Source organism: Syngnathus floridae, chromosome 8 (assembly GCF_059516105.1).
Source record: "Syngnathus floridae isolate MCC-2025c chromosome 8, RoL_Sflo_1.0, whole genome shotgun sequence".
Taxonomy (NCBI): domain Eukaryota; kingdom Metazoa; phylum Chordata; class Actinopteri; order Syngnathiformes; family Syngnathidae; genus Syngnathus; species Syngnathus floridae.
Genome location: NC_142420.1, coordinates 6,168,364 through 6,184,943, shown reverse-complemented (window position 1 = coordinate 6,184,943; position 16,580 = coordinate 6,168,364). Strand labels below are relative to the sequence as shown.

General features: G+C 43.6%; 2 protein-coding genes and 1 pseudogene across 3 annotated transcripts; 2 read left to right on the top strand and 1 right to left on the bottom strand.

The window, feature by feature from the left end:
* The first annotated feature begins 264 nt into the window (after positions 1 to 264).
* LOC148394205 (alpha-2,8-sialyltransferase 8E-like) lies at positions 265 to 4,260 on the top strand. Its single transcript, XM_088383768.1, has 6 exons — positions 265 to 428; positions 979 to 1,083; positions 1,152 to 1,208; positions 1,308 to 1,443; positions 1,719 to 1,924; positions 2,002 to 4,260. Exons 2-6 carry the CDS (start codon positions 998 to 1,000, stop codon positions 2,516 to 2,518), a joined length of 1,002 nt encoding a protein of 333 aa, XP_088239894.1. The 5' UTR covers positions 265 to 428; positions 979 to 997; the 3' UTR covers positions 2,519 to 4,260.
* A 1,004-nt stretch (positions 4,261 to 5,264) lies between these two features.
* On the top strand, positions 5,265 to 10,072 carry LOC148394204 (NXPE family member 3-like). Its single transcript, XM_088382802.1, has 5 exons — positions 5,265 to 5,471; positions 7,210 to 7,985; positions 8,182 to 8,252; positions 8,316 to 8,522; positions 8,689 to 10,072. The coding sequence occupies exons 1-5, from the start codon at positions 5,301 to 5,303 to the stop codon at positions 9,240 to 9,242; spliced, it is 1,779 nt and encodes a 592-aa protein (XP_088238928.1). The 5' UTR covers positions 5,265 to 5,300; the 3' UTR covers positions 9,243 to 10,072.
* A 1,959-nt stretch (positions 10,073 to 12,031) lies between these two features.
* Positions 12,032 to 16,455, bottom strand: LOC148394203 (NXPE family member 3-like; annotated as a pseudogene). The gene is made up of 5 exons (XR_015859901.1): positions 16,128 to 16,455; positions 13,942 to 14,704; positions 13,685 to 13,755; positions 13,402 to 13,605; positions 12,032 to 13,278 (listed from the first exon to the last, which is right to left on the bottom strand). The product of XR_015859901.1 is annotated as an NXPE family member 3-like (transcript).
* Between the last annotated feature and the right edge of the window lie 125 nt (positions 16,456 to 16,580).

Genomic DNA, 16,580 nt, shown 5'->3' with positions numbered 1-16,580 from the left:
TGTTGGTTTTGTTCTATGAACACGGTGATGTTCATGAACAGCTCATTTTGTGCACCAGTAAAAAACATCATCTTGAATTTTCAAAATATTAATTTTATTCTTCACTAAAGAGGGGTTTGGTGAATGCGCATATGAAACTGGTGGGGTTCGTTACCTCCAACAAGGTTAAGAACAACTGCTTTAGGTGTTCGGGGGTACCCAATGAAGTGTCCACTGAGGGTCTGCGAGAAGCAGCAAGAAGAAACCAACCTGATACATTTTGTGCCTCTGAATAGTTAGTTTGTGACACTTTTTGTGCAATGGAAATTTTTCAAGTGAGAAAGCACATATCAGTGCCTCTAGGTGTGGCTTTTGCCAAATCTTCAAGTGAATTACATCGAGAAACATTTGGATTCTCCTTTTCCGTCCGATTCCATCGTGTTCTCAAGGTAAGCAAAGTGCTTGTGCATTCACATGTGTTGTGTATGGTGACCATTTTATGGCTAACTGGTTTTGTTACAAATGTACCTTCTCTGTGTCTGTACCTTCTAAACTTTGTCAACATTTGTGAAATGACTTGAACACAACTTTTGCTATGCTCCCTCCTACTTCTTTTCGAGCATTCTTTATTGATTTATTTATTTATGGGGGTTTGTTGGTTTATTGTTTGTTTGTACAGTCTTATATATGGCACTTATTTATTCTTTTTTTGTCTCTTTTTTGTTTTGAATGTGTTCGAAATAAAGATATACATCAATCAATCAAAAAAAACTTTTAACTCTTAAAAATGCAGGGTTAAAACACCCCGACTGGGGTTGAAGGGGTCAATTTGACACACACACTCACACACATGCACACACACGAACCATGCTTTTCACACTGCTTTGTAGTTAAGCGAACACATTAAAGTCATAGCCATTAAAGGGACATGCTTTATCATATTCAATGGGCTAAGTGTAATAAATTGGATTTTTTTTGGGGTTTCCAACATTGACTTAGATACAGTGAACCAGTGAGCATGAACCGACAAAAGGCCTTGAGGATGATCTTGTCATGCCTGATAATCATCATTCTTTGGATTTGTATTTTTGGGAGCTACATGAGGTAACGATTGTAAAATGTGAACCAAATGAAACGTGCCTGTCTTTAATGTGTCTATATTTTATGAGAAGTTTTAGTGCGGTGTACCCTCCGCAACAAATCCCCATTGAACCACCTCCGGAGATCCTGTGAGTGTAAATCGTTGCACGCTAGTTCTTGTCATCAACAAGCAGGGGAATCTGAAACGCGAAGCAGCCTAACATCCTAAACTATTGGCCTCATCGCAGCAACCCGAGCATCTGGACTCCAGGGGTCGAGAATGCCGTCATCACGAAGAACAACACGCCTTTGGGAAGCGAGATTGTCACCTTAAACAACTACAGCGTGCGGGTGACGCTGGATATCTTCAAAATGCTTGCGAAGGTAAGCCGGAAAAAAAAAAAAAGATGGCGAAAAATTAAGCACACTAAAATCTATTGCCCATAAAAGTGAAATAAAATTGCACCTTCTGCCTAATAAAGAGTAAAAACGATCTTCAAAAATTACGAAAGAATCCTCTGTTCATTCTGTACGAACAACAATCGCAAGTTAAAACTTGATAAAAGAAATCAAGTATTTGAAAATGTTCTTTAGCACCTGTTCTCACTTTCTTCGGACTTCTGTAAACAACATGGACCTTGATGTGCGTCGATTTCCAGACGAATCCCTTCTCCCGGAAGATGTACGGCACGTGTGCCGTGGTTGGCAGCGGAGGCATCCTGAAGGACAGCGGCTGCGGAGAAACCATTGACTCGAAAGACTTTGTGATAAGGTGCAATCTACCGCCACTGAACGGCGTCTACTCCAAAGACGTGGGCGTCAAGACAGACTTGGTCACGACCAACCCCAGCATCTTCTCAGAAAGGTAATGCTGACAGCATTATATGATGGTTTAAGACTTTTGTCGAGAATCTAATCCCACCTGGTGCTTTCCCCTCACAGGTACGAGTCTCTGTCGGGCTTGCAGAAATTTGTGGAAGCAGTCAAGAGCTACGGGAATGCCCAGATGCTCATGCAAACCTTTCTCGACGAGCACTACACACAACACTCTATAAAGGCGGTTCACGCTCTGGAAGACTTCAACAGCTCCATTCGTACCCTCGCCCTCAACCCAAACTACATACGCGATGTGTACAAGTTCTGGGCCAACAAAGACCTCCCAGGCTATAGGCCCTCCACAGGGTTAATGATAGCCACCCTGGCTCTGGACCTGTGCTCCAAAGTTCACCTGTACGGCTTCTGGCCCTTTGACAAACATGGAGGTCACATGCTCACCCAACACTACTACGATGACCGCAAGCCCGATAACGTCCATAACATGCCCGTGGAGTTTGACCACCTGTCCAAACTGGATAAGCAGGGCATACTCAAGCTTCACCTTGGGGTTTGTCCAGTCAAGGAAAGGTTAAGCAGAAGAACATGGGCGGATGGATGGATGGATGGATGGATACTCTTGTAAAAGAGCAATCTTTGACTAAAAAAAATGCTTTGGGTACTTCCTGAATTCACAGAAGAATGCATGAGAACGTGGCAGAAAAATCACACGCCTTTAATATTTTGAGAAGCGAACAAAGACAATATAGAAAATGTGATGTGGAAACTATTAGCGTTTATTACGTCGCACCTTAACTACTGTAACGCATTATTCTCTGGTCTTCCTAATTCCAGTATTGAAAGTCTACAGTTCATACAAAATACTGCGGCGAGACTACTCACACGGACGAGAAAATTTGATCACATTACCCCAATATTAGCCAACTTACATTGGCTCCCGGTCCATTTTAGATGTGACTTCAAGGTTCTTCGGTGAACCTATAAATCACTGCATGGCTTAGCGCCTTCGTATCTCGTCGACCTTCTGTCCTGTAACCTCCGCTCGCAAAACGCTAGTCTTTTACTGACCCTGAGGGCCAAAAAGTCTGCAGGGTCTAGAGCAGGGGTGTCAAACTCATTTTTTTCGCGGGCCGCATAGCTTCTTTCGGAGGGCCATTATGACTGCCAACCCAAGTCAATGTATGAGCACCTCATATTATATACAGGGCCATTGTGAAAAACATGGTAGACATGATGTTGTCCTACGTCTGTCGAGATGGAACCAGAAATATTGTGTGAACGAGTATTGGGCCTCACTGAAAAGAAAGTTGTAATTGAAGGAGACGTGGGGACAAGCGGTATAGAAAATGGATGGATGGATTTCCTCCTCTTTTTAACTTCATAAAGGGAGCAGAATGTATTGGACATATTTGCCTCTGCAGAAGAATGACTTGAATTACATTACATACGTATTAAAGTTACAAAGTTTGGCATACACTAATTTGAAATCAGAGAACGTAGTATTGCTGTAATAAATAGCCCAGCAACATCCTGCAGAAAAAACAAGTTCATATTTGTGCCATATAGTATTTATGTAGTCGGCGGTCACAATGGAAAAACAGACTGCCGGCTAACGTGGCAAACGGACTTTTCTTTCTCATGTTTTGCTATTTTCTTCCTTTTTCTTACTTGTGATGAAAGCGTCCGCCCCATCCTAGGGCAAAAAAACTGTCAGTCTTGTTCGGTTTGTTGCACTGAATGGAACTTGAATATGTCTAGTCACTAGCCAGTTGAGTATATATGTGGAATCCAAACACTGGAGAAGCCATTCTTTGCCACGTGCTGCCTCATTCTCATCAGAGTGAACGCTGCTGATTGCACAAACTGCTTCACACCACTATGTGACTTTTCCTCACCCCCATTTTTAACACTTCAGCCTTTGCTTTTTTGGGTCTGTATTCAAGCCGTCTCCGTTCTTTGTTTACAAATAACAGTGAGCCATTCTAGGAACACTTTCCAGACTTGAAATTAACGCAATATATAAATAATATAAAAACTTTTTTTTATTAATTCTGCTTTTCCCACATGCTGCATATCCACTTAAATTTAGTACAAGAACTTTTTCAAAACACATAAGTACAGAAAAAGGGTCACTGATTCAAATGATCAACTCTAAAGAAGCCTGATAACGATCCTGATCATTTAATCCGGTGTGTCAGAGGAGGGAGACATTGAAAACATGCAGGACAGCGCCCCCCAACGACCGGGTTTGAACACCTGTGGCAGAAGCTATGGAATTCCATAGACAGTTGCTTTCTTGTGAGGGGTGACCTAAATTATGAATATATATATATAAAAAAAAAAAAATAAAGAATTTGGATTGATTGACTTCATTTCAAATGTCCTCCTTTGAATTTATTTTTTTTTGTGTTGTTTTTGCACATCTAAACATATCAGCATCGTAGATGGCTGATATTTTGACATAGTATGTATCTGATGTTATATAAAGGTTGTTAGATGTTAGCGTTTCCATTTTATCCATGGTTTATAACAAAAATTAAAAAAAATCTATGTATTGGAGGTGATTGACAAGAAAATGTACATCCAGTACATGAAGCTAAACTTTGGAATTTTTCATAAAAAGATGGAATGTAATAGAACACTCACACTCTCATGGGAGCGTCAGTGTCTTAGATTGAATTTCCGAACACACCCTTTGTGTCACTCCATGGACGTCCTGCCTAATGGGTGAAGTTACATCCTCATTGGAGCCAGCATAATTCTGGGACCGAAGGACCAGGTAAGGCTGTTAGGGGATATCATCATAACTGGGGCGGCGACACATAACGGAGACTATGAAAATCTCGATCGCCATGTCTCTGAATGTTTGGAAATATATCCTCATCATTCTCAGCCTATATGGCCTCATCTTCATGCTGAAAAATAATACCCTTGGGGAGGTGAGAGAAACTTGTTCAATCTTGTTTTGTGTGTGTGTGTGCTGAAGATGTACTCGTGGGCATACTTGCCCTGTAACGTGTAATTTTCTTTGGAGAAAACATACTGTAAGTGCTCGGACAAAACGTTTTTTATTTGTCATGGGGATTAAATGGCAATGGATGGTTTTGATTTGCCCAGGGTGCAAAAGTAGCCAGGACCGCCGCCTCTGGTGGTTAGTGGGATATCTCGATCTGCCGTTTTCAATGTAACTGGACTTTCTTTTGCTAAATTTCTTTTCTTGCCAAACTATCGAACACAACACACAGTAATATTGAATAAATATGGGATAACTCTTGTACAATTACTTCAACTTTTTCTATAATACCCCCCTAATGAAGAAAGAAACATTGTGGTCATTTCAAACAGTCTGACGTGTATTTTCGTAGTGCCAAAAAGAGCGGAAATTTAAAAATACCCCCCCACGGTTTATGTTTGTGACGCTTCCGTCTCGCTCGTTTGACGAAGTTAGGTCCCGGTTGATGATAGTCAGACAGGTCGAAGTCACTGTGAAAATGTGCCTCAGGTATAGGAAACTTATCCTCATCGTTCCCACCGTGTTCGGTCTCATCTTCTTGCTGCCCAATATCATCAATGTGGAGGTGAGAGAAGCTTGTTCAACTTTTTTTTTAAACCTGTATGTTTAATTTCACATAAAACCACCTGGACCTGAACCCGCTCAAGACCGTGGAGATGACAGTGGACTTCAGGCGAGGCCCTTCACCACTTTCACCCCTCACTATCCGCAGTAATACTATTCTCTCATCAGACACCTTCAAGTTCCTGGGAACCACAATCTCTCGGGACCTGAAATGGACCGGCCACATAGACTCTGTCCGGAAGAAGGCCCAGCAGAGGCTGTACTTCCTGAGACAGCTCAAGAAGTTCAACCTGCCGCGGGAGCTGCTGAAGACCTTCTACACTGCCATCATCCAGTCTGTCCTCTGCACCTCCATCACTGTCTGGTTTGGATCGGCCTCCAAACAAGACAAGCACAGACTGCAACGGACAATAAGGACTGCAGAAAAGATAATTGGAATCAACCTCCCATCTATTCAAGACTTGTACCTGACCAGGACCAGGAAACGTGCAAGTAACATCTCAACAGACCCTTCGCACCCAGGTTGCAGCCTGTTTGAACTACTCCCCTCCGGACGCCGTTATAGAGCTCTGTACACTAAAACCAGCAGACACAGAGACAGCTTCTTCCCCCAGGCTGTCGCTCTGATGAACTCACACCACTCTTAGAGTCTCAGAGTCATTACTGTGCAATAACATCCTGCTTTCCACACCTTTTTTGTTTACACTGTTTGTACTATGTGTCCTCTCTGCATCCATTGCAGCCTGGTCATCCTAGAAGAGGGACCCTCCCATCTGTGGACTTTTCTCAAGGTTTCTCATTTCCCATAGCTGGAGTTTTGAGTTTTTCCTTGCCCTCTTGGGAGTTTAAGATCTGGGGATGTTTGAGAATATCTTTCGTTCCTCACATGTGCTGAGTGTTGTTGTTAGTCACCTAAATGTTGAACAGAGGCTGTGATTTACCGAAGTCAAATTCCTTGTTTGGCACGCTCAAACATGGCGAATAAAAAAACTCTTGAATCTCTTGAATCTCTTGAATCTTGAAACTGTCAAAATGCGAGCAAAACCCATTTATCTGAATTTAGATAAAAGTCAAACCCATTGGAATACCTATTTAGTATACTAAATATATCCATGAATAAACACTATGTCAAAGTGATCATAGTGACTATGATCTTTCAACTTGGAAAAGGCTCTTGAAGACATTTCATATCAATAAAGGTGGAGAGTTGCCAGATGAATTTACTCCTCTTAGTTATTCATCTGTGAACATCCACAAACATTAAAAACTGAACGCATCTATTGACGTCTAAAACATATTCGTCCCTTAGCTAAAGTAACGTAATGACTTAAAGACTTTTTGCAGCGTCTCCTTTAAACGTGATGCCTTCTCAGAAGACAAGTCGCAACTTTGTTTATCACCCAGGCTTCTCTGGTCTGTTACAGTTTAGATGTTTCGAAACTTCATGACCAGGACACTGAAAAATTCTCACCGTGGCTGGGTACACAACTGTTATTCACTTATATAATTGGACAATGGTTAACTGTGATTTTCTGCATGCATCACTGGCATAAAGAGATGAGCAAAAATACATTATTTGTTAGAAATAAAGATTTTTCCAACCAATTTCATATCAATGGGGACTTTTTTGCAGTACACTTGATCATCTTTTGCCGCACACTAAACAGTTGTTAATTACTGGGATAAAATGATCCGTGGTTAAAATGTTATCATATTTTCATAACATGTCATCTTTTCAGAGTTGGAAGAATCACTTGGTGTCCGCACTGTATAAGGTCCAAAACCACATCCAGCCGTCCAACCTCTCTGAAACCCACCAGGCGTTTCATCACAAGCGCACCCCTTACTGTCCACATCTGGCCAAGCCACAGTCACCTGAAGAAGAGCTGGAGGAACGCAACTTGTTGGACCTCATCGCCTGGCCCAAGCCGCCCTCTGGCTCCGAAGCACCCGACTTGTCCCAGACAAGTGACCCGGTACACAGTCGCTTCACAATTGTCAATGCCAAAAACTGGTACGTGGGCGACCAGCTGGAAGTGCTGGTCCAACTGCGGGACTTCAAGGGCCGACCCAAGCGCTACGGCGGCGATTTGCTGTTGGCCAGGTTGCACTCCCCAAAATACAGGGCGGGTGTTGCCGGCCAGGTGCTGGACCACAACAACGGAATTTATTCCGCTCGATTCCCGCTGCTGTGGGAAGGCTCGGCTCAGGTTGACGTCGTGATGGTCCACTCGAGCGAGGCTGTGGCCGTGCTGCACAGGCTGAGAGAGAAACGACCCGATCGGGTGTACTTCTCCAGCATCTTTGGCCACGGTAATGATGCTGAGAAGATGGTGTGCAACATGTGTCTGCCGCCAGACCAGGGTCCACTGTGCAATTTCACGGACCATCAGACCGGCGAACCTTGGTATTGCTACAAGCCCAAAATGCTCAGCTGTGACACCAGAAATAACCACGCCATGGGAGGATACACCAAAGACATCATTACCAAAGAGGAAGCTTTACTTTTTCAGAGGTTTGTGTACACAATGAGAATGGAATTCATCTTTCTGGTCCTACAGTAGAAAGATGAGAAAATCACAAAACCTTTGACCACCTTAAACCTGTTAGCCAGTCTTTATGCTTCTTGTGTATTTTTACGATCTGTTTACCTGATGACTGGTTCTTCCTTGGTCATGGAGTTTTTTTTCACACTTTCTTCTTTATGTCAGTGGCAAGAACGTCAAAGTTGCCATCCGTGCTGCTTCAACTGATAACATCAATGTGCTGGCTCTCACGAAAGGTATTGTCAAACGAATGACTCTCGTTTTTTGGGAACTTGCAATTTGTTGATGTCATTGAGTAGAAGCTGCCAGCCGAAGACCGGATCCTGTGAAGTTAGCAACGTCTGGGTACTACTACCAGGACTTGTGGAGGCCGTTGGGCGGGATCTCCATGCGCCACTTTGACAAGGCGTTTGCCATCACTCAGTGTTTGACCAACAAATCAGTCTACATGTACGGCGACTCCACCATGCGGCAGTGGTACGAGTACCTCCACAGTGTGCTCCCAGGTTAGTGCTTCTGTCTCATAGTTTGGATTGGGAGTTGTGAATGTTGATGTGTGACCCTTTCATGACACTTTGTTCAATGCTCGCGACCACTTCCAAGCGTTGTTGTGCTGAAGCCCCAGTGGTTCCTGACCAGTTTTATCTAACTTCATTGTATCGTGTCCTGCAGACTTGAAACAAGTCACCTTGAACCCAAAATGGGTGGGACCCTTTATGGCGGTAGACAGCAAGCACAACATTCTGCTCAAGTACCGTTTCCACGGCCCACCCATTCGGATCATTCCAGTCATGACCAGCGAGTTGCGCTACATTGCCAACGAGCTGGACGGCCTGACCGGCGGACCCGACACGGTGGTGGTGCTCAGCATCTGGGCCCACTTCGGCACCTTTCCCGTGGAGGTGTACATAAACCGCCTCCGGCAGATCCGCAAGGCGGTGGTGCGACTCCTGGACCGGGCGCCGGGGACGGTGGTGGTGATCCGCACACCCAACCCTCAGGCTCTGGGGCGAGACGTCAGCCTGTACAACAGCGACTGGTTTTGCCTGCAACTGGACACGGTGCTGCGTGCCATGTTCGAGCGCCTCGAAGTCGTGGTGGTGGACGCTTGGCAGATGTGCGTCGCGCACCACCAACCTCACGCAATCCACCCTCCTAGGGCCATTGTGAAAAACATGATAGACATGATGTTGTCTTACATTTGTCCTGACTTGACCGGGAACTAGAGCCGGCAATAGAAAATGTGGCTGAATGTGATAGATCTTATTTAGCAATCCGCTTCAGCTGGGATTTATGTACACTGACAAAAAAAAAAGAATCCACTTATCTGTATGCTCAATTTAGGCATGTGTACCCTCAATTAACTAATCTTCACCCTCAGAGAGCACGTCGATAAGAGTCGAAGAGCAACACACCATAAAAAAGGTAGTGTCATTTTCAATGGCTAATGTTTTCACGCTGCTTAATTAAACTATAAAGTCAATAAACATACAGAATTGATTCTTAGAATGACACACCAACCAAACCTGGCGTCATGGAACGGGAATAGCCTAGCGGCGACCGGTTATGGACTCAAATTGTGGTCAAAGATTTTGGACTTGAAAATACATGTCTTGAAACTCAAAATGAATGTATTGATTTAGAAATGTAAAAAAAATAACGAGATTTTTAAAAAAATAATTGAAACGTTCCTTTGGGTTGAAAATAATTTTGCTTCAGTTTGGTACTTTAATTTCTCACTTGTCAATAATAGTTGTACTATGTTCATTTTGTTTTCGCTTGTCAATTATTTTCCTGATTCTTTTATCACAAACAAGATATTTAGGTTGCATTACCTGACATGTTTTGGCTTGTACACTCTGATGAAGGCTTTATAGTGTCCACAAACAGGAATAAGGAAGAAAAGGGAGGGGGGGAAAGAAGGAAAGATATCCTCATAAGGCAGACATTTGTTCTGTAATCACCTGAATGTACTGAGCTGTGCCTTATCTGTAAAGGAAATGTGTGCTGTGTCAGTGTTTTGATTAAATAACTTTGTGTGTATAAATTTTAATAAGAGTATTTACACATTGATTGACATGACAAATGATATAAATTAATAGGACTATGTACACATGATAAGTATAACAGTATGAAAAGTATATAAGTATGTATAAACTAACAAAAATAAGCTGTTGCTCTCTCTTCAAGGTTTGGCAACCCAAAATTGCATATTGCCCCCCCCCAAAAAAACATACCTGTCTGGAGCCGCAAAAAATCTAAAAGCCTTTTATAATGCAACATAGACTGTCAATACATAAGTTGTATACCTGCTATTAATATAATTTAAAGAAAAATAGTGGTATCAATTTGATCATTTGTTCTTGCGGCCCATTTGACCTGCATAGCAGAGCTGTCTGTTCGATATCGGTCACGTCACACGACTCATCCATCACAGGCAATTGAGAAAGCTGGAGCTGAATTGATATCCTTGATCTGCTGATCGGTGATATCGTTTGTGCGGAGAGGAGTGTCTTTAATTTTCGGAATGATCTCGGTTTTGTTTTTGAAGTCCCAAAAGGGGCACTCTGATATTTTAATGACTGAATCCGTCATGAACTCGCCATCGGTGAATGGTTTTCCGTGCTTTATTATCTCCCGGGCTGCAACAAAACTTGCAGCAGTGGTAGAGTTTGGAGATGCAATCCACTTCTTGAAACAGTTTTTTCGTTCCTCAAATTGCACCTTTCCTCTCAGTTCCAACAGGGTGATCGGCAGCAAATTTAGCATGCTTTAGCTTAAAATGTCGCTCCAAATTCCTCTTCTTGTTATTCAACAACTTCTCATTGCAAATCAAACATGCAGGCAATGAAAGCATAAAGTTCAGTCCATTCTTTCTTAAAGCCTCTGTTCTCATCAGCAATCTTTCTCTTTTTGCCTTTTGAATCCATGGCCCATCACTCACACACCTGTTTGTTTACAACTCACCCGTGCCGTGTCGCTGGCTATGACGCCATTTTGCTATTTGGCGTCATTCTTAAATTCGGTATTTTTAATATATTTACAACTACATACATTTTTAAAGCATAAAAATTCTTGAGTTATGATCACCCTCTAAAAACCATATTTAAAAAAACACCACCAACAACAACAACAAAAAAAGTATTTTTCTATTTTCACGCATTTTTGCAAAAACTCCAGGGAGCCGCTAGGGGGCGTGCCAGATCCGGCCCGCAGGCCACAGCCGCCCGCTGGTGTTTTGCACGCACCAACACTACATTTCCCACAATGCAACGGTAGCCCGCCAAGTCCCTGCGGCTCGCACGAGGGGCTTCATTATTCATCAGTAGTCAGAGCAGAGTTCAACTTTCTGTTACCCCCTCCTCAAAAATGGCTAAACGTAAGGTGGACGCTAAGAACAGGGGGTTTCAGGCCAGGTGGGAGGCAGAGTACATGTTTACGGAGGTAAGAGGCAAACCTGTGTGTCTTCTGTGTGGAGAAAATGTGGCTGTAATGAAAGAATTTAATTTAAGAAGGCACTATCAAACGTCTAAGAAACACACAGACAAAGACAAGAAAATGGAATATGAACAAAAGCTACAGAAGGTGGAAGAATTAAAACGAGGCCTTAAGTCCAGACAGGCTATGTTCACGTATGCTAAATCGCAAAGCGAGGCTGCTATCAAGGCTAGCTTGATTGTGGCAAAAGAGATCGCCAAATCAGCCAGTTCAAAATCAGTTGATCAAAAACGGGTTTTGAGCCTCAGAGCCTCACCCCGAACATTGGTGAACTTGTACAAAAGATGAGACACCTCTAAGTATCAGGCTCAGCCTCAGACAAGTGAGCATCACAGAGCAGTAACGTATTTTCCGTTTTTTAATTTGGTTACATTTTTACATTTGTTTCTACAAGACGTGATTTTTCTTTGAAGAAAGTATTGTTTTGTCTGTGTGCCGTAAATTTTTGCATTTTGTTTATTTATATTTATTTTTCAGTTGAATGGACTAAGGGAAAATTGCAGATAAGAGCCATGAGAAAGAATACAACTGATTTGATTAATTTTTTTATTTTACGATTTGAAAGCAATGATCGGTACATCATAGAACAGCACAATAATACATTTTCAGTTTATAATGCATGCACTTTTATTTTTGCATTTATCTTGATATTAAGAAACACATTTTGTTTTTAAAACAATTGAATTTTTTGCTGTTTGGCTGTTGAAAATGTTTTCCCTTGAAGTTACTGACAGAGCCATAACAAAATATTGCCACATTCATTTAATCATCAGAATGACGACCTTGGCCAAAGATGCTGGAGAAGTAAAGCCGATTGGGTCGTTTCTCTCTCAGCCTGTGCAGCACGGCCACAGCCTCGCTCGAGTGGACCATCACGACGTCAACCTGAGCCGAGCCCTCCCACAGCAGCGGAAATCGAGCGGAACAAAGTCCGTTCTTGTGGTCCAGCACCTGCCCGGCCACACCCACCCTGTATTTTGGGGAGTGCAACCGGGCCAACAGCAAATCGCCGGCGTAGCACTTGGGTCGGCCCTTGAAGTCCTGCAGTTGGACGTGCACTTCCAGCTGGTCGCCCACGGACCAGTTTTTGGCATTGACAATTGTGAAGTGACTGTGGACCGGGTCACTTGTCTGGGACAAGTCGGGTGTTTCGGAGCCATAAACTGGTATCTACTTTACCTAGTTTGATTTATAGATACCATTCAGTCTTCTTGGTTCTGTCACGACAAACGTGGGACAACATCAAGTCTACCATGTTCATCACAATGGCCCTAGGAGGGTGCACGTCGTGAGGTTGGTGGTGCGCCACACACATCTGCCAAGCGTCCACCAGCAAAACATCAAGACCCTCGAACATGGCGCGCAGCACCGTGTCCAGCTGCAGCGAAAACCAGTCACTGAACTTTAGGCTGAGGTCCCGATCTTGAGCTCGAGGGTTGGGCGTGCGGACCACCACCACCGTCCCAGGCGCCCGGTCCAGAAGTCGCACCACCGCCTTGCAGATCTGCCGGAGGCCGTGGTGGTACACCTCCACGGGGAAGGGGGCGAAGTGAGCCCAGACGCTGAGCGCCACCACCGTGTCGGGACCGCTGGTCAGGCCGTCCAGCTCGTTGGCAATGTAGCGCAACTTGTGTGCCATCAAGGTGGTGCGGGTGACGATGGGTGGGCCGTGGAAACGAAACCTGAGCACAATTTTGTGGGTGAGGTCCATGGCCATGAAGGGCCCCACTTTTACTCCACCCTCCTGCTTGAATTCTTTTATCCCTGCAGGGCAGAGTGCAATACAATTACACACAAAAAAAAACCAAGTGATTACGAGCAACCAAATTGTATTATTTGATTCCCTCAACAAGTCACCCATTTTGTACTGCAATGAGAGGCACAAACCTGGAATCACAGTGACGAGGTACTCGTACCACTGGCGCATAGTCGAGTCACCGTACATGTAGACCAACTTGTTGGTCAAACACTGAGTGATGGACGCAGCATCAAACTGGCGCTTGGTTACACCACCCAATGACCTCCAAATGTCCTGGTAGTAGTATCCAGACGTTGCCACCTTTGCGTGGTCCAGTTTTTGAGTGCTGTCTCCTACATTGATGGCAGGCAAAATGTGAAAAATCTCCACCACCCCCTTCAAAAAAATCATGACTCTGAAGATCAACAGTACCTTTCCTGGAAGGAAGCACGATGATGGCATTCGATGCGGAAGCATGGATTGGAACTTTAAGGTTCACGCCACTGATGTGAGAAAAATGAGCACAATGGTTAGAACAGAAATACAGAGGTCGCGCTGCCCCAACAGCACCAGCCGCCAAAAACTCTCATTCTTCTATGACATTCAAAAGTATCTCATTTGGAATATGTGGGTCCATTATTTTAAATGTGTTCTTGAGTTCATGTCAAAAAATCATTGAGTGTGCAAACCTTTGAAAGAGCAACTCTTCCTTGCTGTTGATGATGTTTTCGAGGGAGCCTTCGAGGACGTAGTTGTTTCTGGTGTCGCAGCTGAGCATTTTGGGCTTGTAGCAATACCAAGGGTCGCCGGTGTGAAGGTCCGCAAAGTTGCAGAGTGGCCCCTGGTCTGGCAGCAGACACATGTTGCACACCATCTTCTCAGAATGATTACCTTGGCCAAAGATGCTGGAGAAGTACACCCGATTGGGCCGTTGCTCTCTCAGTCGCCGTGCTCGCTCGAATGCACCATCGTGACCTTAACTTGAGCCGGGCCCTTCCACAGCAGCGGGAATCGAACGGAATAAATTCCGTTCTTGTGGTCCAGCACCTGCCCGGCCACACCCGCCCCGTATTTTGGGGAGTGCAAACTGGCCAACAGCAAATAGCCGCCGTAGCTTTTGGCTTGGCCCTTGAAGTCCCGCATTAGGCTGTTTACTTCCAGCTGGTCGCCCACGAACCAGTTTTTGCCATTGCCAATAAAGAAGTGACTATGGAACGGGTCACTTGTCTGGGACAAGTTGAGTGCTTCGGAGCCAGAGGGCGGCTTGGGCCAGGCAATGAGGTCCGACAAGTTGCGTTCCTCCAGCTCCTCTTCCGGTGACAGTAGCTGGGCCAGATGTGGACAGTAAGTGGTCCGCTTGTGATGAAAGACTTGGTGGCTTCTGGAGAGGTTTGATGACTGGATCTGGTTCTGGTCCTTGTACAGTGCTGACACCAAGTGATTCTTCCAATTCTGAAAAGATGACACGTTATGAAAATATGATTAACCACGGATCATTTTATCCCAGTCATTAACAACTGTTGTAGTGTGTCACAGAAATGGTCAAGTGTACTGCAAAAAAGTTGGCATTGATATGAAATTGGATGGAAAAATATTTATTTCTGACAAATAATGTATTTCTGCTCATCTCTTTATGCCAGTTATGCATGCAGAAAATTACAGTTAACCATTGTCCAATTATATAAGTGAATAACAGTTGTGTACCCAGCCACGGTGAGAATTTTTCAGTGTCTTGGTCATGAAGTTTCGAAACATCTAAACTTTAACATACCAGAGAAGCCTAGGTGATAAACAAAGTTGCGTCTTGTCTTTTGAGAAGGCATCAGAGTTGTGTACCCAGTCACACCCACAGTGAGAAGTTTTCAGTGTCTTGGTCATGAAGTTTCGAAACATCTAAACCAGGGATGTCAAAGTCACACACACCGAGGGCCAAAAAAACAAATTTGCTACAAGCCGAGGGCCGGACTGGTTCAATGTTTATTAAAATATATTGGAATGATTGCACATAGCCTATTGAACTAAGACCTAACACAGTGTACATTATTTAATGATTAAATGAATATGGCAATATTTTGTTATGGCTCTGTCAGTAACTTCAAGGGAAAATGTTTTCAACAGCCAAACAGCAAAAAATTCAATTGTTTTAAAAACAAAATGTGTTTCTTAATATCAAGATAAATGCATAAATAAAAGTGCATGCATTATAAACTGAAAATGTATTATTGTGCTGCTCTATGATCTACCGATCATTGCTTTCAAATCGTAAAATAAAAAATTAATCAAATCAGTTGTATTCTTTCTTATGGCTCTTATCTGCAATTTTCCCTTGGTCCATTCAACTGAAAAATAAATATAAATAAATAAAATGCAAAAATTTACGGCACACAGACAAAACAATACTTTCTTCAAAGAAAAATCACGTCTTGTAGAAACAAATGTAAAAATGTAACCGAATTAAAAAACGGAAAATACATTACTGTTCTGTGATGCTCACTTGTCTGAGGCTGAGCCTGATACTTAGAGGTGTCTCATCTTTTGTACAAGTTCATCAATGTTCGGGGTTAGGCTCTGAGGCTCAAAACCCGTTTTTGATCAACTCTCCTGCAAAGGGCCGGGCTGATTTGGCGATCTCTTTTGCCACAATCAAGCTAGCCTTGGCAGCAGCCTCGCTTTGCGATTTAGCCTACGTGAACATAGCCTGTCTGGACTTAAGGCCTCGTTTTAATTCTTCCACCTTCTGTAGCTTTTGTTCATATTCCATTTTCTTGTCTTGGTTTGTGTGTTTCTTAGACGTTCGATAGTGCCTTCTTAAATTTAATTCTTTCATTCCAGCCGCATTTTCTCCACACAGAAGACACACAAGTTTGCGTCTTACCTCCGTAAACACGTACTCTGCCTCCCACCTGGCCTGAAACCCCCTGTTCTCAGCGTCCACCTTACGTTTAGCCATTTTTGAGGAGGGGGGTATCAGAAAGTTGAACTCTGCTCTGACTACTGATGAATAATGAAGCCGCTTGTGCAAGCTGCAGGGACATCGCGGGCTACCGTTGCATTGTGGGAAATGTAGTGTTGGTGCGTGCAAAACACCAGCGGGCGGTTGTGGCCTGCGGGCCGGTTCTAATCGTAATTCAATATCATCCAGGGGGCCATAGATAATCAATTCGCGGGCCGGATCTGGCCCGCGGGCCGTAACTCTGACATATGTGCTTTAGCTGAAAATGTCGCTCCAAATTCCTCTTCTTGTTATTCAACAACTTCTCATTGCAAATCAAACATGCAGGCAATGCTTCAGCATTGGCAATGAAAGCATAAAGTTCAGTCCATTCTT

Excerpts from the sequence above, each read along its gene's own strand:
- LOC148394205 (XM_088383768.1), top strand. The coding sequence starts at position 998 with ATGAACCGACAAAAGGCCTTGAGGATGATCTTGTCATGCCTGATAATC. Across the intron at positions 1,084-1,151 it reads ATTTTTGGGAGCTACATGAG|TTTTAGTGCGGTGTACCCTC; the intron begins GTAACGATTGTA and ends TTTTATGAGAAG. Across the intron at positions 1,925-2,001 it reads CCCAGCATCTTCTCAGAAAG|GTACGAGTCTCTGTCGGGCT; the intron begins GTAATGCTGACA and ends TTCCCCTCACAG.
- LOC148394204 (XM_088382802.1), top strand. The coding sequence starts at position 5,301 with ATGTTTGTGACGCTTCCGTCTCGCTCGTTTGACGAAGTTAGGTCCCGG. Across the intron at positions 7,986-8,181 it reads GAAGCTTTACTTTTTCAGAG|TGGCAAGAACGTCAAAGTTG; the intron begins GTTTGTGTACAC and ends TCTTTATGTCAG. Across the intron at positions 8,523-8,688 it reads CCTCCACAGTGTGCTCCCAG|ACTTGAAACAAGTCACCTTG; the intron begins GTTAGTGCTTCT and ends CGTGTCCTGCAG.